Source organism: Pogoniulus pusillus, chromosome Z, assembly GCF_015220805.1.
Source record: "Pogoniulus pusillus isolate bPogPus1 chromosome Z, bPogPus1.pri, whole genome shotgun sequence".
In the NCBI taxonomy this organism is placed as follows: domain Eukaryota; kingdom Metazoa; phylum Chordata; class Aves; order Piciformes; family Lybiidae; genus Pogoniulus; species Pogoniulus pusillus.
In genome coordinates this window covers 26,687,845-26,706,134 of record NC_087309.1, presented here as the reverse complement: position 1 = coordinate 26,706,134, position 18,290 = coordinate 26,687,845, and the positions used below count along the sequence as shown (strand labels likewise).

Here is an 18,290-nt window from a genome sequence, read left to right as displayed (position 1 = left end):
ACTTCCAGCCTATACCTCCCCTGGCACAACTTGAGACTGTGTAGCAGCTTGGACTCCTGGCCAGCAATGGTTGTTACCAGAAGCAGGATTGTTAAGAGTTTTGGAGTTTCTGCACTGGAATGATTGTACAGATTGCTGAATGGAGTGATACAAACCTGAAAGTAGGTTCTTTCACTGTGGGAATGCAATGTGGGAAGAATAATAACAATTGAGTGCTGACCTTGTTTCCCACAGCTGCTGGGTACGTTATCTGAGAAAGGATAATTGGACATCTCCTTAACAAGAGAAACAAGGTGGGGCCACGTAAGGGACTGGGCATTGCTTTTGATCACAGTGATCTGTATGAGCTCTGACCTGTTGCTCTTCACAGCCCTCTCTTGAGCCTGACAAAGACTCTATGTTGACTCATCATCCTGTGCTATGAGCTAAGTCTGTTCATCTGATCTTGGAGCATTTTCATAGTTGGGTTAGAGACTTGTTAGTGGATGGCCAGTGACTTTGTAGTAGTGAAGTTATTTCAGAAGTGTTAAAGTGAATTCTTCATGCAACACAAGTATGGAAACTGTTCAGAAATAAATTTCCTTCCCTTTTCCCCCCTCCCTTTTCTTAAAAAAAACAAACAAACAAACAAACAAACCATGACACCCCTGAGCAATTTGTTTCATTGGAAGGTGTTCACAGCTTTTAAATCACAAAGCCTGTGTGTGCACATGTGCACTAGGAGCTGCAGTAGAGTTGCAATAGGGACCTCCCTTTGTATGTTTTGCTTTCATCTCTACTGCCTTTTAAAAAACTCTTCTCCTTTGTGCTTGGATCATTCTTGGATTATTCCAAAACTCTTATGGAAGTTAAAGAATAGTAGTACTAAATTAAAAAAAAAACTAAACCAGCAGAAATTCCAACAGTATTTTTTTTTCACAGCTCGTACTTGAAACATGAAAACAGTTCACTTGCTGGCTCTAAGAAGCTGCGTGTGGTTTGGCAAGTGGAGTGGTGAAAACTGCTTTTTGAGGTAACACTTGAAAAATGGCAAAGCAAAAAGATGCAAGAAAATGGTAGATTGCTCTCTGCTTGCTAAGCACACTGAAACTGTTTAGAATTGGCATAGTGTGTAGATCCTCTTCTGCTCTTCCATCTCCATCCTTCTTTTTTTTCCTCTCTTTTTTCTGTTTTCCCTGTAAGGACTTTTCTTGCTTGTAAGCAGCAGCAGGAATGGAAGTCGTGCACCTGCAAAGCCTCTTTGACTGTCTGTGGAAAAGGCAATGGCAGTCTTATGTTCACTGGGAGGAAGTACCTTACACAGAACAGACAGAGACTTGAGCTGTGCAAGTGTGTGCAGATGAGACCGCCCAGATCCTCAGCTGCGTCCTGATGCTGTTCTTTCTGTCGGCAAAGTCTGGCTGCCGCCGTGTCCACGGTCAAAGTTCTCGTAAGTGGAGTCTTGCAACTGTGGCCTGGCAGTAGAAATTAATAAGGTGAAGACACCTTTCAGGTTTTACAGAATCACAGAATGGTTTGGGTTGGAAGGGAGCTTTAATGGTTGTCTAGTCCAACCTTGCTGCCATGCGCATGGACACCTTCAACTAGATCAGGCTGCTCAGAGCCCTGTCAACACAACCAGGGGTGGGGCCTCAGGAACCTTCACCAGAGTTTCACTACACTCAGTGTAAAACATCTCTTCCTTCTACCTAGTCTAAATCTCCCTTCTTAAGACAATCACCTCTTGTCCTGTTGCAAGAAAAAAATGTCCCCATCTGTCTTATAGATCCCCTTTAATTATTGAAAGGCCCTGGTAATGTATCTCATTTTCCTCTCCTTGTTAACAAACTCAACTCTCTCAGCTTCTCCTCACAGGAGAGGTGTTTCAGCCCTCTGGACTTTTTGTTTCCTCTTCTGGAGCCACTCCAACAGGTCCATGTCTTTCCTGTGGTGAAGACTTCAGAGCTGGACACAGCACTGTAGGTGCTCACCAGGGTGGAGCAGAGGGGCAGAATCCTGTCACTCAGCCTGCTAGACATGCTGCATTTGGTGAAGCCCAAGATATGGTTGACCTTCCAGGCTTCAACCTCACGTTGCTGGCTCCTATTGAAGTTTTCATCCATCTCTGCCCCCAAGTAATTTTTGGCAGGGCTGCTCTCAACCCCTTTGTGCCCTAGCTTGTATAGATACTGGAGACTGCTCTGACCCAGGACTGTTCATTGGCCTGCTTCCTGATCATGTGTAAGTCCCTCTAGATGGCATCACATCCCTCAAATGTGTCAACTGCACCATGCATCGTGGTGTTGGCAGCAAACTTCTGAGGCTGCAAACTTCTGAGGGTGCACTTCTTGATCCCACTGCCTATGTCATTGATAGATATATTAAACAGTGCTGGTCCCAGTGTGAACCCCTGAGGGGCACCACTTGTCACCAGTATCCATCTGGACACAGATGGCTTCAGCTAGTAGTTAAGGTGCATCAGAATGGCTGTCTGCAATAGTGTTTGATATGGGTCCTCCTTTCTGCAGCAGGTAGTTTTTAAGTGTCTGATTTGCATCTAACACTTTACACCTTAAAACATTCAGGATGATCTCCTATGTTTTATCATTTACTGCTCCTACTGTCCTGCTCAGACTCAGGGAGCCATGACAGATCTCTTCTGAGAAGGATCTTGTATAGAGCATGGAAGGTCTTGGTTTTCATCTGTGTATTTACACAAATACAGTCAAGAGTGCAATGTAGGTTAGACTCTGGTAAATCACCAGAATTGTGCTTTTGCAAATACTTAGCACAAATTTAACTGTGGAATTCAATTTCCAGTTGCTTTGTTGGCTATGTCCTGATGCTGTGCACTTGACTGTCCTGCTGAAACCCAAGACAGATGGCCATAAGGGAAGGAAATATCACACAGGAATAACTGGTGCGAATGGAGCAGCCTCATGATTATTTAGCTTTAGTCTAAGGTTTGTCTCTGGTTCTTAGTATGAGGGTGTTTTTTCCCTATCCCCTTTCTAGCTTATCCTCCACAGCTGTCAACAGTGTCCAAGAGAGGAATTGTTCTGGGTAATGGGAATTTCCAAGGATACAAGGAGAGCATTGTATGAATGCCAGCTGAAGAATCTGGCCGTGCCACACCTGAGCTGGCTCTGAGGTGAGCTATTTGGTATCTCCATACCTTCTTCCAGTCCTGGTAGAGTTCATCAGCCTTGGTGTGGGCACTTTCCCTGCTCCAATAAGAACTGGGGTGCAGACAGAGGAGAAGGTTTCTGTTGCAGTTTCCCCTCTCACATTCATCATTCCTAAGCCTGGTGAAGACCCCATCCCAGCCTGTTCTGCTCATCTGGGGAACCCATAAAAGGGTGATTGTTTTGTTGCTGTAATATGCCTTCATGCCCTGCTGTGGGCCTATGGATCATCTAAATATCTTGTAGCCCTTTGCTGGTGTGGCATCATGTGCCAGAGTCTCTTCAACTTGTTGCTCCAGTGGGATCTCTTCCTCATTGTACCTAAGCCAGAGTCTCCTACAAACAGTTCCCAAGCTTTGATCCCTCCCACTTGCTCTCCAAACCATCAGCCCAACCCTGTTCCTGTCCCAGGAGCTTGTCCTCAGACCAGAAGGTTGCTGCCGAGACCAAGAACACATTACACTTCTTTCCTTGGCATCCCCACCCTTCTGCTGGATAACATAAGTAGGAGGCAAGAAATCCTCACCGAGCTAGGCTGGACGGGGCAGAGGAGGGACCTGTGAATTCAGAAGGAAGATGTGGGTTAGCAATGCAGATCAGAGCAAGCTGGGAAGCCAGGACTGACCTAGAGTTGTTGTGAAGCTGTGCTGAAGCATGATTACAACACTTCAATGAATGAGGAGAAGCATTAGTGCCAAGTGTGTGGTCCTCTTCGTGGGTGTGGGAACTATGCACTGGAATACAAGGAATGAATCATTTCTGGTTGATCTCACAGCTTCTACAGTTTGACTGCAAGGTGTTGACATCAGACTGTCTCTACAGATGAGTTGTGGTGATGTAATGTGTCATGCAGTTCAAGAGCCAGAACCCAGAGTCCCTCCTAGTTCCTTCTTGCCAATGTCACTACACAGCAGGAGTGGTGAGCTTGGGGCCAGTGGGCTTCTTGGCAGGACTTACACCTTAGTCTATGAGCTGGGGTTTTCCCACTGTTGTGGAACTGGTGTGGCTGGGAGATTGGATTTCATTCATAGTGGGGAAGCACCTGAATACCAAGGCACAGGGTACTGACAGAGGTGGTCTATAAAATGAGGATGTCTGCCTGCAGGAGATTAAACTGTAGTGTGGGATGCAGTGCAGATAAATCCTGCCCATAGGCTACAGAGGAAAAGATAACAATTAGTCCCCTTCAAGAAAAAAAATAGGGTTGGGTTGCATAGGCAGCAGGTCCTCCATTAATTGACCACTTGCTGATTAGCTATTCTTCCTATTTTCAAAGGTCTTTTTCCTGTCTACAGACCGTGATTAGTCAGTCAGGAGGAGCCCCTGAATTTTTATTAGATTTCCTGTTAGAAATGCAGTTCTCCCAGAGTGCAAATCTTGAAGTCATCCAAAAAACCCTAAACCAAAATGAACACCACCCTTCCTGCCTGACTTTACCTGCTGCATCCTATCACTGGTTACAAGTCTGATTGAGGAAGGCTACTGAGGCAAGCAGTGATACTTACCCCCTCTTGAGAAAAAGATGAAGCTCAGTATCAGCAGCAAAATGATCACTTTAATTCCTAATGGCACGAAGATCAGGATCAGAAAGAAGGAACTGCTGGAGGCTTTGAATTTATAGAAGTACACAGCCCCCTCAGCCCTTCCGTGGCTGTTGGTGGCAGTACAGGTGTATTTTCCATCATGGGTCAGGTATCTGAGCTCCTTGGTGACACGATGGTTCATGCTGGTGATGGAGGTGAGGTTGCTATAGGGTGGTCCTGTCCAGGTCAGAGCAGGCGCTGGCTCCCCCTCTGCGGTGCAGCGAGCCTGGAAGGTGCGGTCCCCATTGGAGCTCACAGTGATGTTGATGATCCTAGGGGCAGCTGCAAAAGTCACAAGAGGAAGGGGAGAGTGTCTTAGGCTTCAAAGGCAAGTTTAACACAAAACACCTGGAGTTAGCTCTTGGTGGACCCATAGTGTCTTAATATCAGAGTAATTCTGGGACTGAACATCCCTTTCTTCATGTTTCTTGATACTCTCTTTCCTTGGGTTTCCCCACCCTGCCTATGTTGCATAGAGGAATGAAAGAATTCACCCAGAAAAGCAGGCATGCAAGGATGTGTACTTTGTGTTTATTTCTTGTAGTGAGCTTTGGTCAACTTCAGCTGTGGTTACCTTACACGGTGGCAGAAGGTAGAGGCACTGTATTGAGGCAGGGCAATCCTGTGTGAAGATGGGTTACTGTCTGAAGTTGTACCATGAATTGCAGCCCAATGATGTCCATAAAGTAGACAGAGATGCAGCTGGTGACCTGCCTGGCTGCATGTTCATACAGTCCAGGATGAGGTAACCAGAGTGCTCTCCTGCAAGTGCCTTGTGGCCTGTGGTCTCTGGCTTCCAGAATGCAAAATGATGGATCTGTTTCTGTAAGCCTTTTGCATGGTGCTTGAGACTTGCCAGTTCTGGCAAATTATTATCAGGGAATATTTACAGTCCTTGCTGCCACCTATTTTTGATGTCTTTTCCCAACCCTGTAGTGAGCACAAAACAGCTGGTGCAGATTCTTGTTTCTGTGGAGGTAGCACACCAACACCAGGACAAGGCCTCTAATTTTGTGTCCTGTAATTGTAGCACGTGGGATTGTGTGACTGAATGAACAACGTTAAAGATCATTCATTGGATGCAAAGCCTTAAGAGATGCTCTTTTGAACACATCATCCTCTATCTAGTCTGCTAGGGAAGCAAAGCTGTTATGACAAATCTTGTCTTACCCATTGATCCTCTCCTCCTGGGCCTGTTGACCCATTTAATGCATTCAGCTCCTAAAGGCATGGAGGAAACTCAAGGAAACTAATTGAGTGTTCTCACAGAGGAAAAGCAGGAGTTCAATATTGATTTCATTTTTTGTCAGGCTAGACAACAAGTATATAGATTGCAACCTCCTACATGTCTGTGTAATGCAGGAGGAGGTTAAGGCTGGAGGACTGATGCATTAGTTGTGTCATTTGTCTGTGTGTTTTGGTGTTTAACCTTTGAAGCTTTATTGATCTCCTCTCATATTGCTAAGGTGCTTCCCAAAGCAGGGTGCAGCCTGGATACTGTATCTGTGTGTGTTATTCCTCTGGTATTAAAATCCAGACAGCCTCTGGATGACAGATATTGCTGCCATCCTGCCTTGGTTATGCCCTATGTATGGGTGTTCAGGAGCTGCTCCAAGTGAAAGAGAGTCTTGCTTATGCTTTGTGTGTGTGTGCTTAGGAGAGAATCTAAGTGAAAGACAGTTCTGGTTGCATGGAAAGTCTCAAGGAGGAACCATGCTCATCTTTGGGTTCCCATCTGTATGCACACAGTGCCCAGTAGGTGTGAGGCTGTTTCACTTCACAAGCAAAATCACCTAACACAAGGCAACTTTGCACTCATAGGTAAGATCTCAATCTGTTTCTGAGGCCTCCTGGGTCTCACAGCACTCCTTTGATCTGTGAGTGCACCCTGGGAGATAGGATTAGTGTTTGACATTTGTTGATCTAGGATGGTTTTTCAAGTTGTTTGTACTTAATGTCTCCTGCTCTGGAGGAGTTTGAACCTATGACATGTGGGTGACAGCTATCTCAGTTTTACAATTCCCTACTACTATCCGTGAATTGTTGCTCTTACTTTTGCTAACATGTGGGAGCACCAGAAGTTCCACCACAGTGTGAGTAGAACTATCTTTGCTGTAAGCGTGACAGAGCACTGGGACAGGTTGCCCAGAGAGGTTGTGGAGTCTCCTTCTTTGAAGACTTTCAAGACCAATCTGGATGCATTCCTGTGTCACTTGCCCTGGATGATTCTGGTTTCACTGGGCAGTTGGGCACAATGCTCTCCAGAAGTCCCTTCCAACCACTCTACCATTCTATGTACTCAGCACTCAGATTCTGATGAAGAAGATATCTTTAACCATGAGCTACTGGCCTCAGCTTGCCTCTGCACAGATCCTGCAGTGGAGGGACAAAGTGGGGTGTGCAGGATATGGCTGGCTCTTAGCCCAGAAGCTTCCCAGTTGTGTTTCTGCTCTCTCCCCTGTATTGCACTCACTGCCTCACACTGGAAAACTGTTGAATACAATGAACACTCCCTGCCCAAATCTAATGAACTATACATAGCATTGGAAAATCCAACCCTTTGGAGCCAACCACGTCAGGTCAGCTTCTGGTACCCATCAGTTTCCACCCACACCTTGTGGCTCTCACTTTCCCTTGGCCTGACTTTGCTTCCTTTGGCTCTGACATCCTCTTACCTATCAAATGCAACTTTATCCCATTCCTGCTTTCGTACTTGTCGTGGATATCCCCAGACAACTCCACGCGGCAGAAGTATCTCTCGCTGTCAGTCCAGGTCAGATTGTCAATCCTGATGGAAAGGTCCTTGTGCCTGGGGTTGCCAAGCAGCTTGTATTTGTTTTTGTAGCTGATGGCAGTCTTACAGAGCTCACTGGCACTCTGACTAACGCACTTGAAAACTATTGTGCCATTGTAAGGTTCCTTGATCCTCCAAATGGCGGTGAGGGTACGGTCAAATGTTTTGTAGGGGTGTGTGAAAGTACAGGGCAGGATTACCATCTTCCCAAGTTCCCCAGTAACGTCAGCTGGGACATGAACAGACCAGCCATTGGACTGCACACCTAGAATCAGAAAGAGATGATGAACGTTTAAGGGGAAATTTGTCCCCACCTGGAATATTGTGTTCAGCTCTGGGTCCCATAGTTTAAAAAAAAAAAACAACCCAGAGATGCAGGTCCAGAGGAGGCCATGATCAGGGTCCAAAGCACCTCTCCTGTAAGGACAGACTGGTGCAGTTGAGGTTGTTCAGCCTGGAGAAGATAAGGCTCTGAGGAAACTTTTTGTGGCCTTCTGGTATCTGAAGCGAGTCTGCAATAAAGATGGGGAGGGACTCTTTATCAGGGAGTGTAGTGATGGATTGAAAGATAAACTGAAAGAGGGGAGATTTGAATCAGGTATTAGGCATAAACTCTCTACTGTGAGGATGGTGAGGTCCTGAAACTGGTAGCCCAGGGAAGTGGATGCTCCACCTGTGTTTGCAACCTGATCTGATGGAGGATGTCTACGCATGGCTAGGGGGTAGAAACCAGGGCCTCTTTCAATTGAAAGTATTCTGTGATTCTGTGGAATCGAACATCCTTCCCATATCTGTGCTGTTCTTGGTCAGAAAATCAGTGCTGTGTTCCTGTGGTGGGCCTTGTATTACTTGATGTTGTTGCTGAGGACTTGCAGATGATCATGCAGACAGTTACTGTGGCTGGATTTGGTTGCAGTTTGAGGCAGAGCTCAGAGGACTGACTAGCACGTGTTGAATGTGATTTAATTCCTAATAAGGCATCTTGTTTGTCGAGTGAATGATAGCACTTCAAGTTGCGTAAGAGTCTTTAGCATTTAACAAGCATTTGTTTGCTTGAAGGAACAGGCTATTTTTTCTTATTAGAAGAAAAAGAAAAAGCTAAGAATGAAAGTTCTGCACATATGACACTGGCTTTAGGCACTGAAGTGCAGTAAGCGTAGAAGCCCAGCATTTGTGTGCATGCTTTCACACACACACGCACTCCTACGCTGCAGCATTTGCTACACGAATCAGATGGTGGTTGCATTACCCCCGGGGAAAGTAGTAACAGATGATGCTTCTAGTGATCAATGCTGCTATTATCACAAAGTAGCATCTTGTAAGCTGTGACAGGATCTGAATAAAGACTGGAAGATACTCATCTTAGGAATGCTGGTGAGAACAGGCAAGTTCCCTGTCTTCTACCATCATAGGAATGAGGATGCCCTTGCACTTCAGAAAGCATTGCCCTGTTAGCAGAGCAGGTTGTCAGTGTATGGAGCCTAGCTGCTAGTATCTTCTCAGACAAGCCCAGTCATGGTGGGGGAAATCCTGAGTTTTCCATCTGACATGACACAAATGATTGGGATGCTCTTGGCCAAATCTGGTCACAGTAAATCCTAGCACAGTCTAAGCATCTTCGAAGCATATAGGGAAAAACTCCATGTCTCATCTATTTCTCTTCCCCGGGAATCAAGAACATGTCTGCAGGCAATTCTTTCCATATAGATATGTGTCTTGCTAATTGCAACAGCTGTAGCAGCAGATTGTGGCTTTGGGAATATCTGTGGCTACATTCATGCCTCATAAAATTCACTTGATGGCTTCATTATACTAGGAGCTTTCCCCTCAACAGGTGAGAATAACTGCAAAAGAGTAAAGGTCTTGTGTAAGTAATTGCTACCCATTCTTGGTGTAGCTGGCTCCACTGTTATCTGTGGGCATTCAGCTGTGGAATTTCTTGTGTAGTCACTAAGAAAAGGTTTGTTGCTTGTTTGTACATCTCCATCATATTCGACTCAGCAACAACATCAAGCAATACAGGGCCCACCACAAGAACACAGCAGTTTAGGAGTTCCCCCAGTTTAGGAGGGACATTGAGATGCTTGAGCATGTCCAGAGAAGGGCGACGAGGCTGGTGAGAGACATTGAGCACAAGCCCTATGAGGAGAGGCTGAGGGAGCTGGGATTGGTTAGCCTGGAGAAGAGGAGGCTCAGGGGTGACCTTATTGCTGTCTACAACTACCTGAGGGGTGGTTGTGGCCAGGAGGAGGTTGCTCTCTTCTCTCAGATGGCCAGCGCCAGAATGAGAGGACACAGCCTCAGGCTGCACCAGGGGAAATTTAGGCTTGAGGTGAGGAGAAAGTTCTTCACTGAGAGAGTCATTGGACACTGGAATGGGCTGCCCGGGGAGGTGGTGGAGTCGCCGTCCCTGGGGCAGTTCAAGGCAAGATTGGACATGGCACTTGGTGCCATGGTCTAGCCTTGAGCTCTGTGGTAAAGGGTTGGACTTGATGATCTGTGAGGTCTCTTCCAACCCTGATGATACTGTGATACTGTGATACTCTGACTAGTCAGTAGCAGTGCAGCTCATATTAGCCTATTGTGCACTGCACAACAGACAAAGGCCACCACAAAACTGATTCTCCACCATGGAGTTATTTATCTGGAATTGGTCCCAAACCAGTATTTTAGTTACTGAAATCTGGAGTCAGGCTGCCTTATTTATTATAACAGTGTTAATACTTTCTGCAGCCTAGGTAGTCTAATATACAAAGCTACCTGGCCACAGGAGACTCATGGGCTTTGAGTACTAGGACCTGACAGTGACAACAGAAAAGTCTACTGCTTTCTGGTTGATCTCCTGTTATTTTGGTTGTTCTACTGCATGTTGCCGTAACCCTTCTTTTGGAGAACTGCAGATCATGTGCCTTTGAGTGTATGGTTTTCTTTTCTCTGCTATCTTTCTTGTTCCCATAAAAAAAAAAAAAAAGAAAAAAGGAAAAGAAAGAAGTTGTCCTAGCACACAGTGGTGAACTTGGCAGAGCAGGGTTAATGGTTGGAGGTCTTATGCTTTCAGCATAAGAAGTATCATTAAAAATGTGTTCTCCTAGTGTTACCAGTTCCACCTATCTACCAAAACACAGTTTGCCTAGGTTATGAGTGGAGGGAGTTGTCAACATGTTGTGAATAACTTAACCTTAAAGCTTCAGCATGTTAGGTCTTCCATTGCTTCCTCCTTCTATTACCCAGTTTCCATTTGCTGCTGAAATTGAAGCTCTCACGAGAAAAAGAAAGTCATAGGCAAGTAGCCTGCACACCTTACACATGGCAACTCCTGAAAGGAATTGTCAGGTCAGAATATCTGCTGGTTATGAATGGGAGGGTCATGAAGATAACACTGAGATTGAGAGTTAGAGACCACCACAGACACTAACCTTGCTCTAGCAAACACTCTTTGACAGTGTAGCTAAACAAAACTCATTGAGTTTAATGAAAATTATGTGCATACTTGAGGTTAAATGTGAACTTAAGTGCTCAGTGGAGCTGGAGCAAATTGTCTGATCCATAGTAATACCTAGGAACACAGAATGGCATTTTGGACTGGTGCTGGAAATGGCACATCTGACTGACAATGCAGCTGTCTTCTCTTCCTGCTCAAGTTAAAGAAGCAGAAAAAATGGGAAAAAAACCCCAAAACCCTAACAAACAAAACCCCCAAAGACCTCTCTGACAATTGCAGAGTCAACCCTCTGAGTTTTTCAAGATCCTTATAAGCAACAGAATGAATAGTGCAGTCTCTGAAAAAATGTACTGTACCAGGTAAGTCCCCAGGCATTTTGACTAGAGTGAGAAGAAAATCTATGCTCAGACAGTGATTTGTAGCAGGCTCAGAACTCACCCTTCCTGGAGATGCAAAGGAGACACAACAGAAACAAGCTGAACTCCTTCATGCTGATTGACGTTCTCCACTGAGGTGTATCATCAAACCAGAATGATTTCTGCTACATCTGAGCTTCTGGTCTTGCAGTTGCTAATTTTTTTTCCAGAGATGGAAAAAGCTGTGGTTTTCCTGTCCTTGGAGGAAATGAGTTGTCTAGCTGAACCAGCTTGGGATTCAGATATTAATAGTTCTGTGGTCAGTCATGTGTAAAATACACCAGAGGGAATCAGAGTATTATCATTTTCCAGCTAAAGGAAAGGGACTGCATACTTGTTCTTCAAACACCCACTCCATGTGCACGATGGGGCTTTCAAGTGCTACCAACTCATCACCCTAGAGGAAGTCCTTGCAATCTGCCTCAGGAGGTGGCAAGCAAGACCCTTGTTCTCCTGGCTTGATATTTCTCCTACTGAACTTGAAGCTTGCAAACCAACCGTGCTTTACCCCCTGTGCTCACCGGTTGTTGTCATCCCTAGGTGTTAAGAAAACCCAATTCCCTTTTCTGTGGAAAACGTCTGAGCACTTGTGTTAAGGCTCAGCGGTGGAAGAGGGCTCTGATGTCCCATGGCACATTGCTCTGACTGGTTTCCCATGTACCTGACAATCACGAGTTGTTGTGCTAACCTGTATTTGAAAGAAGATTTTGGCCATAATCCTTGTGCAAATGCTTTCTCTTTGCTTCTGGGTTTAGCTTTAGCAGACTCACAGTGCAGTTTGCTAATCTGTAGAACTCAGGGCTTGTGGTGAGCTGAGCATGCTCCCTACCTTGTCATCTCCCTTCTGGACACCCCGTGGTGCAAAATTTGACCTTGACACGGGGACTCACTGTCGGAGTCGGCTTGAGTTTCCCTGCTTTTGCTGCAGAGCGGAGGGAGGTCTGGTACTTGAATCCCTCTTCTCATCTCAGCAGCTGTGATGCCCGTATGCCTCGAAACCGGCACGATCTCTACTCTAGGCATCAGTGGATGTGCAGCCACTGGAGGGCTCCCGGAACCAATGTATGAAGACGCTTTTTGGTCATCGCTGCCGCTTCTCCGCTGTTAAGACCCAGCGGAGATGCCAGGGCTCCACTTTGCTTTTCACCTCTTAAACTCTCCACTGCGGCTAAATGATATTTAAGATGATCTTCCCTTTTTATCTTGACTAGTAGCTCCTAGAAAAGGAACTTGGAGATTGGTTAGTACTGAATGTGTTTGCTGCTTTCTTTGATCTGATCAAAGGCAGGGGAAGGGAAAGGTTATTTTCCTCCTCCCTCACATGCCCCCGACCTTTTGGAGGAGGATCTGAGAGTACCTAGAGACCTATTTCCTTCCACACTGGACACTTTAGATTCAGATGAACAAGATGTTGGGCTGTATTGTCTAGGCTATGCTTTAACCCAGAAATTTGGACCAGATGGCTTTTGAGGTCCTTTCCAACATGGTATTCTATGGTTCTCTGATTTATTCTGGTTGTTCTGTGATTTATGCTTGTTCAGACCTATTGCTACTCAGCAGAGGGTGGTATTATTTCAGCTAATGACTTAGAGCCCTTTTCAGTCTCTGTGCATGTCCTCTTTGAACAGGAGGAGCAGGACCCACTGATCTAACTGCTTCATAAAGTGTCCTTAATAGTAGTACAGAATAATACATGTGGTTGTCAGCAGAGAAACCTGAGGGTGTGAGTGGTGGAAACAGCAAATAAGACAGATGGGAAATAGATACAGGTCTTTCATTTGTCTTTTCTGTGTAGTTTCCTCTTTTCCCTCCATTTACTGTTTGATCTATTTGAGATGGAAAATTTTTGGTGTTGTGACTGTGTTTAAGTATTTCACTGTTCATGGAATTCATTGGATCGAAGTAAAAGTTTAAAGTGAAATCATAAACATGTTGTTAGAGTGAGGTATAAATGATTAATGTGAAGAATAGCTGCAGTTAATATTAAGTATGAGCCTCTTTCTTTCTAATGTTTTAGTCCATCATTTCCTAGACAAATATCTGGTAATTCAGTGCATGAATCCTTTGGCGTTTATCTGGAATGATTTTTGTTTTGGACCATGAGGTGCCTGTTTACAATGAAATATCTGAGTATTTAAATACAGAATTGCGAATGTATAGCAGAGAGTTTTTGCAAAATTTTCAATCAGCCAAGAGTTAAAAAAAAAAAAAAAAAAGGCTATGTGATCCATTGCCTTATGTTTTGTCAAATCTGGCACTCTTCCCTGAAGGCACTGGGTGTGTGAAGTAGCTGGGAGATGAAGCTGCGAGGCCAGAGGAACTTTCACTCTGCCTGGTCTCTGCCAGCTGAGATGGAGAAAGCTGAGCTATGCTCCCCTTCTTAAGGAGCTGCTGTGGGCTTCTGACCTCCCCAGTGTATCCACTTCATCTTCACTAAGCTAAAGGGTGAAAAACATCAACAAGTTTACCTACAGTGCAAGCAAATAAGAAGGGTGTGTGTGTGGAGGGGATGAGGAGAGTGCTTCTAAGCCAGGCACCATTCATATAAGTGACACTGATCCTGCCTCCTGACATTGGATATTGCTCCAAAACATGGTCACCATTGCACTGACTTCCTGCTGATTCAATCTGAAACTCTACACATTCAATTGCTTCCCTGTGGCGATTTGCCCAAGCCTTTACCAATCCTCCTGATCTGGAAAGCTCTGCTGCCTGCCACATTTTCACTGGAAGAGGCTGAGTTGTTCCATTTCCAGTGCTGGAAAGATTGAACTAGTGGTGCAGCAATAGGAGTGCTGATGAGCTCTTGTTGGCTCTGGCGAACATCAGATAATGGGAGTTGAATATATACGTAATTAATTTTCTCCTAGTGGGAAAACACTGTATGAAAAGCATAGGCTGCATCCTATGCAAGCAAAGCATCATGAATGGAAGAAGAAATAGGACGTGCCTCTCTAGTACGTTCTTGATTATTGACTTCTGCAGACACATTCCTGTATTGAGATGAAGAATAGGTCTGATCTACTAGACCTGTGCGTTCCTGTTCTGCTACTGTGGCCTGTCCAAATCCTCTACTATGACCATAAAGGATTGTAATTATAGCACCTGCAAATAAGCAGTGACATACGGTGCTCAGCTTTGCCTGGATCAAGGCTATTGATAGAATGAGTCTGGGCCCATAATGATGCTGTTCTCAAACTTCTCCAGGCAGCACTGGAACTGAGGATAAAACAACTGTCCACTGCAGTCTTGCAGAGTGGGGTGTCTCATCTCAGAACTTGTCATCTGAATAAGCACTGAAGGTCTGGTGTGACAGGATTCGTTTGGGCAAGGAAGTGAGCCAGCTGGCAAAACAGACTCTAAATATATCTTCTAGCCTAATCTGAATGATGTAGCTGATTAAAGATTTTTGAAATGCCACTAGACAACAAGTTCCTGCATACTGGAAGTGAGTCTGTGTGCTCTGTCTTTCCCTGCTGAATGACTGCAGCTGCTGATTTAAGAGGTTTATGTTCCTTTAGCCATAGATTTCACAGACATTCTCAGAGATGAGAACTGTGTTGCCATACATGGCAGCTTGGGAAGGAGTCCACACCTGAAGCAGGTCCTGAATCTTCCCTTGACACAACTGTCTTGTCCAGTGAAGCAACGAGACTATTGTGTGGTCTGAGCTCTGATCACCACCACCTTTGTGCTGTCTCACATTACTCAAAACTGTGTTTTGTTGGCTCAAAACAGATTCAAAAGCGCTTAAACTCAGATCTACATCAACGAAGAGAAATGCACCTCTGTAGCATGTGCCTCTGGAGAATATCTCTCTGCTTCCTATTTTCACTTGCACCCTGTCTTATCTGAGATCCTGTACCCAGCCTCTCTAGGGTGAAGTTTATTGTGGTATGCTCTCTAAGAGAAGGCAAACCATTCTTCTGCCCTTGGTACTTCCTAATCATAGAATCAGCCAGACTGGAAAGGACCTCTGAGATCATCAGGCCGAACCATTTCACCCACTCCACTGAGTCTGTTGCTGTGCCATGGCCCCAAGCACCAGCTCTATATGGCTTTTTAACATGTCCAGGGATGGCAATCCAACCACCTCTCTGAGCAGCCTGACAACCCTTTCCGTGAAAAAAAACTTCTCCAGATGTCCATCCCAAACCTCCCCTGGTGCAGCTTGAGGCAATTCCCTCTCATTCTATGATTAGTCACTTGTGAAAAGAGACCAGTGCCTACCTCTCTACAGTAACCCAGCCCAGCAATCACAGAAACCTGGCATCATAGAGTCTGGAAGGGACCTCTGAAGAGGTCACCTAGTTCAACCTCTCTGCCAAAACAGGATCTCCTAGGAGCACTTCCAAGTAGGTTTTGAGCCCCTCCAGAGATGGCGACCCCTCACCCCTTTCAGGTAGTGGTAGAGAGCAGTAAGGTAATAACGTCTTATTGTCTATAGTGTCTCACTGATCCACATGTGAAATGAAACTCTAACGTTGGATTTTTTGTTTTGTTCTACTTTTGTTGCTATAGGTTGTTGTGTTTTTTAATGCATGCATCAAGGTCTGGACTGTTCAGACATTTCTCTTCAATCACTGGCAAATTTCAGCTGAATTTCTTCTCCTGGCATTATCTGCTGCTGAACATCTCAGAAGTGCTCCTTAGTTCACCCGTCTCTGTCAACCACAGATTTTCCATCCTGCATGGGTATCTTACCATCACACTTGCTCTTAAATATGGCCCAGGCCAAACATGTATTTGAAAGTGATAGCTTTTAAGGGTAGGTTGAATGGCCAGTGAAGACCACTACAGCATCTAATCTGACCTAGTATATAACTTGTAATTTAACATAGCTTGTTTCCGTCCACTTGCTCCTGAACTGCATTGCAAAACTTGGATTTGGCTTAGATACTAAGTTATCATATGTGATAGGAAGGAGTGAGGGAAGGCAGAGAACCCGCAGCCCCTTCCTAGGCACACTAGGTAACCTTGGGAGGAAAAGTGAGCTGCAGACACGTAGCCAAGTTGTTAAAGTAGTAAATGAGGCAAGGCTGAGCAATCTCTCTTTCCAATTAATTGTGTCCAGAGGTATTGTTCTTGGCCTTGATTTTGCTGTCCCAGGACTGTTAAATCTGCATGTAGTCATAGGCAGAGGCAAGCGTATTCTAAAGACATTATAGACATCTTTGCTTTTAAGGGGACCACTGCAAATAATTTTTCTAGGTAGCTCATGACCAGTATGAAAGGCCAGAACTGTAGATACTATGGAAGGAATTCTTGGCAAAGCCTATCAGTGCAAGATCAGCTCCTTTCTAGCTGAGAGAGGAATTAGGAGAAATGAAGGCATCAGCCTTTCTTGCCCTGGTAGAGTGAGCTGCAACTGGAAAAAACAAAAATAATAATTTTTGCTTATTGTGGCAGAGGTTCCTAAGAAGGTGGATTGAAGACAGGACTGTGTTTCTGTTTTATGTTATCTGGGCTTTTTCTAGTGTTCAGCTTGCACGACAGGTGTGATATTTTGATCAGCACAGATGAGAGGACTACATGATTCATACTGATAAAGTACCACTGCCTGTGTGTTTACTCTTGACCTTTACCTCAGTAGCCATTTCTGGTAGTGAATGGAATGTTTAGCAGCACTAGATTGCAGATAGCTTTCAGCACTTCTCCAGTGTACTCAATCCTGCCTTCAGATGACAACACTTTGGCATGTCTGTGTTGGTAGATGTCCAAGACTGGCAGTTCCTCTTTTTGTGTTGGTGGTAGTGGAATCTGATGGGTCAGAAGGTCCCAGTGATGAAAGCGCCAAGAAGAGATGCGAGTTGTAACATATGAAAGCATTTACTTGTGCTTCCTTTGGTTTCTGGTAACATAGAAATGTTCCCAAGGAGCTTGTTCTATCACTTTCAGGCCAGTGTAACCTTTATTTAGTTGCATTACCGCCATAACCTCATATGACCCTTTAGATAGCAAGTGCGATAAGGCCCCTGCCCAGGGGAGCTCACACTCATTAACAATGATGGATTATGTCATTGACTCTTGGGATTAAGATCAGAGGCTGATAATTTGCAGAAGTGTTATGGAGAGTGCATTGTTCTTACCGGTTCTCACCACACAGAAGGTTGAAGCAAACAATAGATTAATTTATGCCACTTAATGCACTCTGCTCATAATCATGTGTGCAAGTGGCTGTTGACTCACTGACAGCACCTTGCTGAAAATTTGGCATCTAGTTCATGCAGGATTGGGAAGTGAGTCTGCACAGAGGAAGGCAAGCAGCTTGACACGGGTGTCAAAGTGAGAGGAGAAGCTAAAGAAGTGGGAAAGTGTGATAATGAAGAGAGGTAACTTGGGGTTGGGCAAAGATGCTGCTGAAGTATCAGAGAACAACAGACACTGGGACACAGAGAGAAGATGTGCCATCTGTGAAGTGGACATTTCCATAAAGTCAGTGTAGTTAGGCTCCTCTCCAAATCTTGAACCACCTTTATGGATTGTGACTTTTGGCCATGGTCCTTTTTGCAAAGAGATTACCTTAAAGCACAGTAAATAGAGTGAGGACACTGGCAAGATAAAATTGGGTTACGTTGCAGGGTAAATAAAATGCTGGCAGTCTAAAACTGGGACTTGAGTAAAGCAGGTGAGGAGGGGAATGTGCTGGTTAGAAGTGGATGAACAGAGCAAGCAGCTAATGGCACTTCTTGGCACACTGTGCTGGCAGATTTCTCACAAATCTCTGCTTCTAATATGATGTCCTCAGAGACCTTAGCTAAGTTGACAAGAGAGACTTTACAGTCCCTGAAGGCAACCTCTTCTTGGGGTTTCCACAATCTCTTTGATTGGCCATGGGCTTAGTTTACCTTGGTGTATTGGAACATCACTGTTGCCTTTTGTTGCTAAGTA

General features: G+C 44.9%; 1 protein-coding gene across 1 annotated transcript; it reads right to left on the bottom strand.

Annotated features, from left to right (window-relative positions):
* Positions 1-1,357: 1,357 nt before the first annotated feature.
* Positions 1,358-11,473, bottom strand: SIGLEC15 (sialic acid binding Ig like lectin 15). Its single transcript, XM_064140768.1, has 5 exons — positions 11,422-11,473; positions 7,423-7,806; positions 4,670-5,029; positions 3,691-3,721; positions 1,358-1,454 (listed from the first exon to the last, which is right to left on the bottom strand). Exons 1-5 carry the CDS (start codon positions 11,471-11,473, stop codon positions 1,358-1,360), a joined length of 924 nt encoding a protein of 307 aa, XP_063996838.1.
* Between the last annotated feature and the right edge of the window lie 6,817 nt (positions 11,474-18,290).

What these genes read in the sequence shown, in the direction of transcription:
- SIGLEC15 (XM_064140768.1), bottom strand. Translation starts at nt 11,473, where the DNA reads ATGAAGGAGTTCAGCTTGTTTCTGTTGTGTCTCCTTTGCATCTCCAGG. An exon ending in CATCTTTTTCTCAAGAGGGG is followed by an intron (nt 3,722 to 4,669) that starts GTAAGTATCACT and finishes CTGAATTCACAG; the next exon opens with GTCCCTCCTCTGCCCCGTCC. An exon ending in GCCCCGTCCAGCCTAGCTCG is followed by an intron (nt 1,455 to 3,690) that starts GTGAGGATTTCT and finishes TTCTACTGCCAG; the next exon opens with GCCACAGTTGCAAGACTCCA.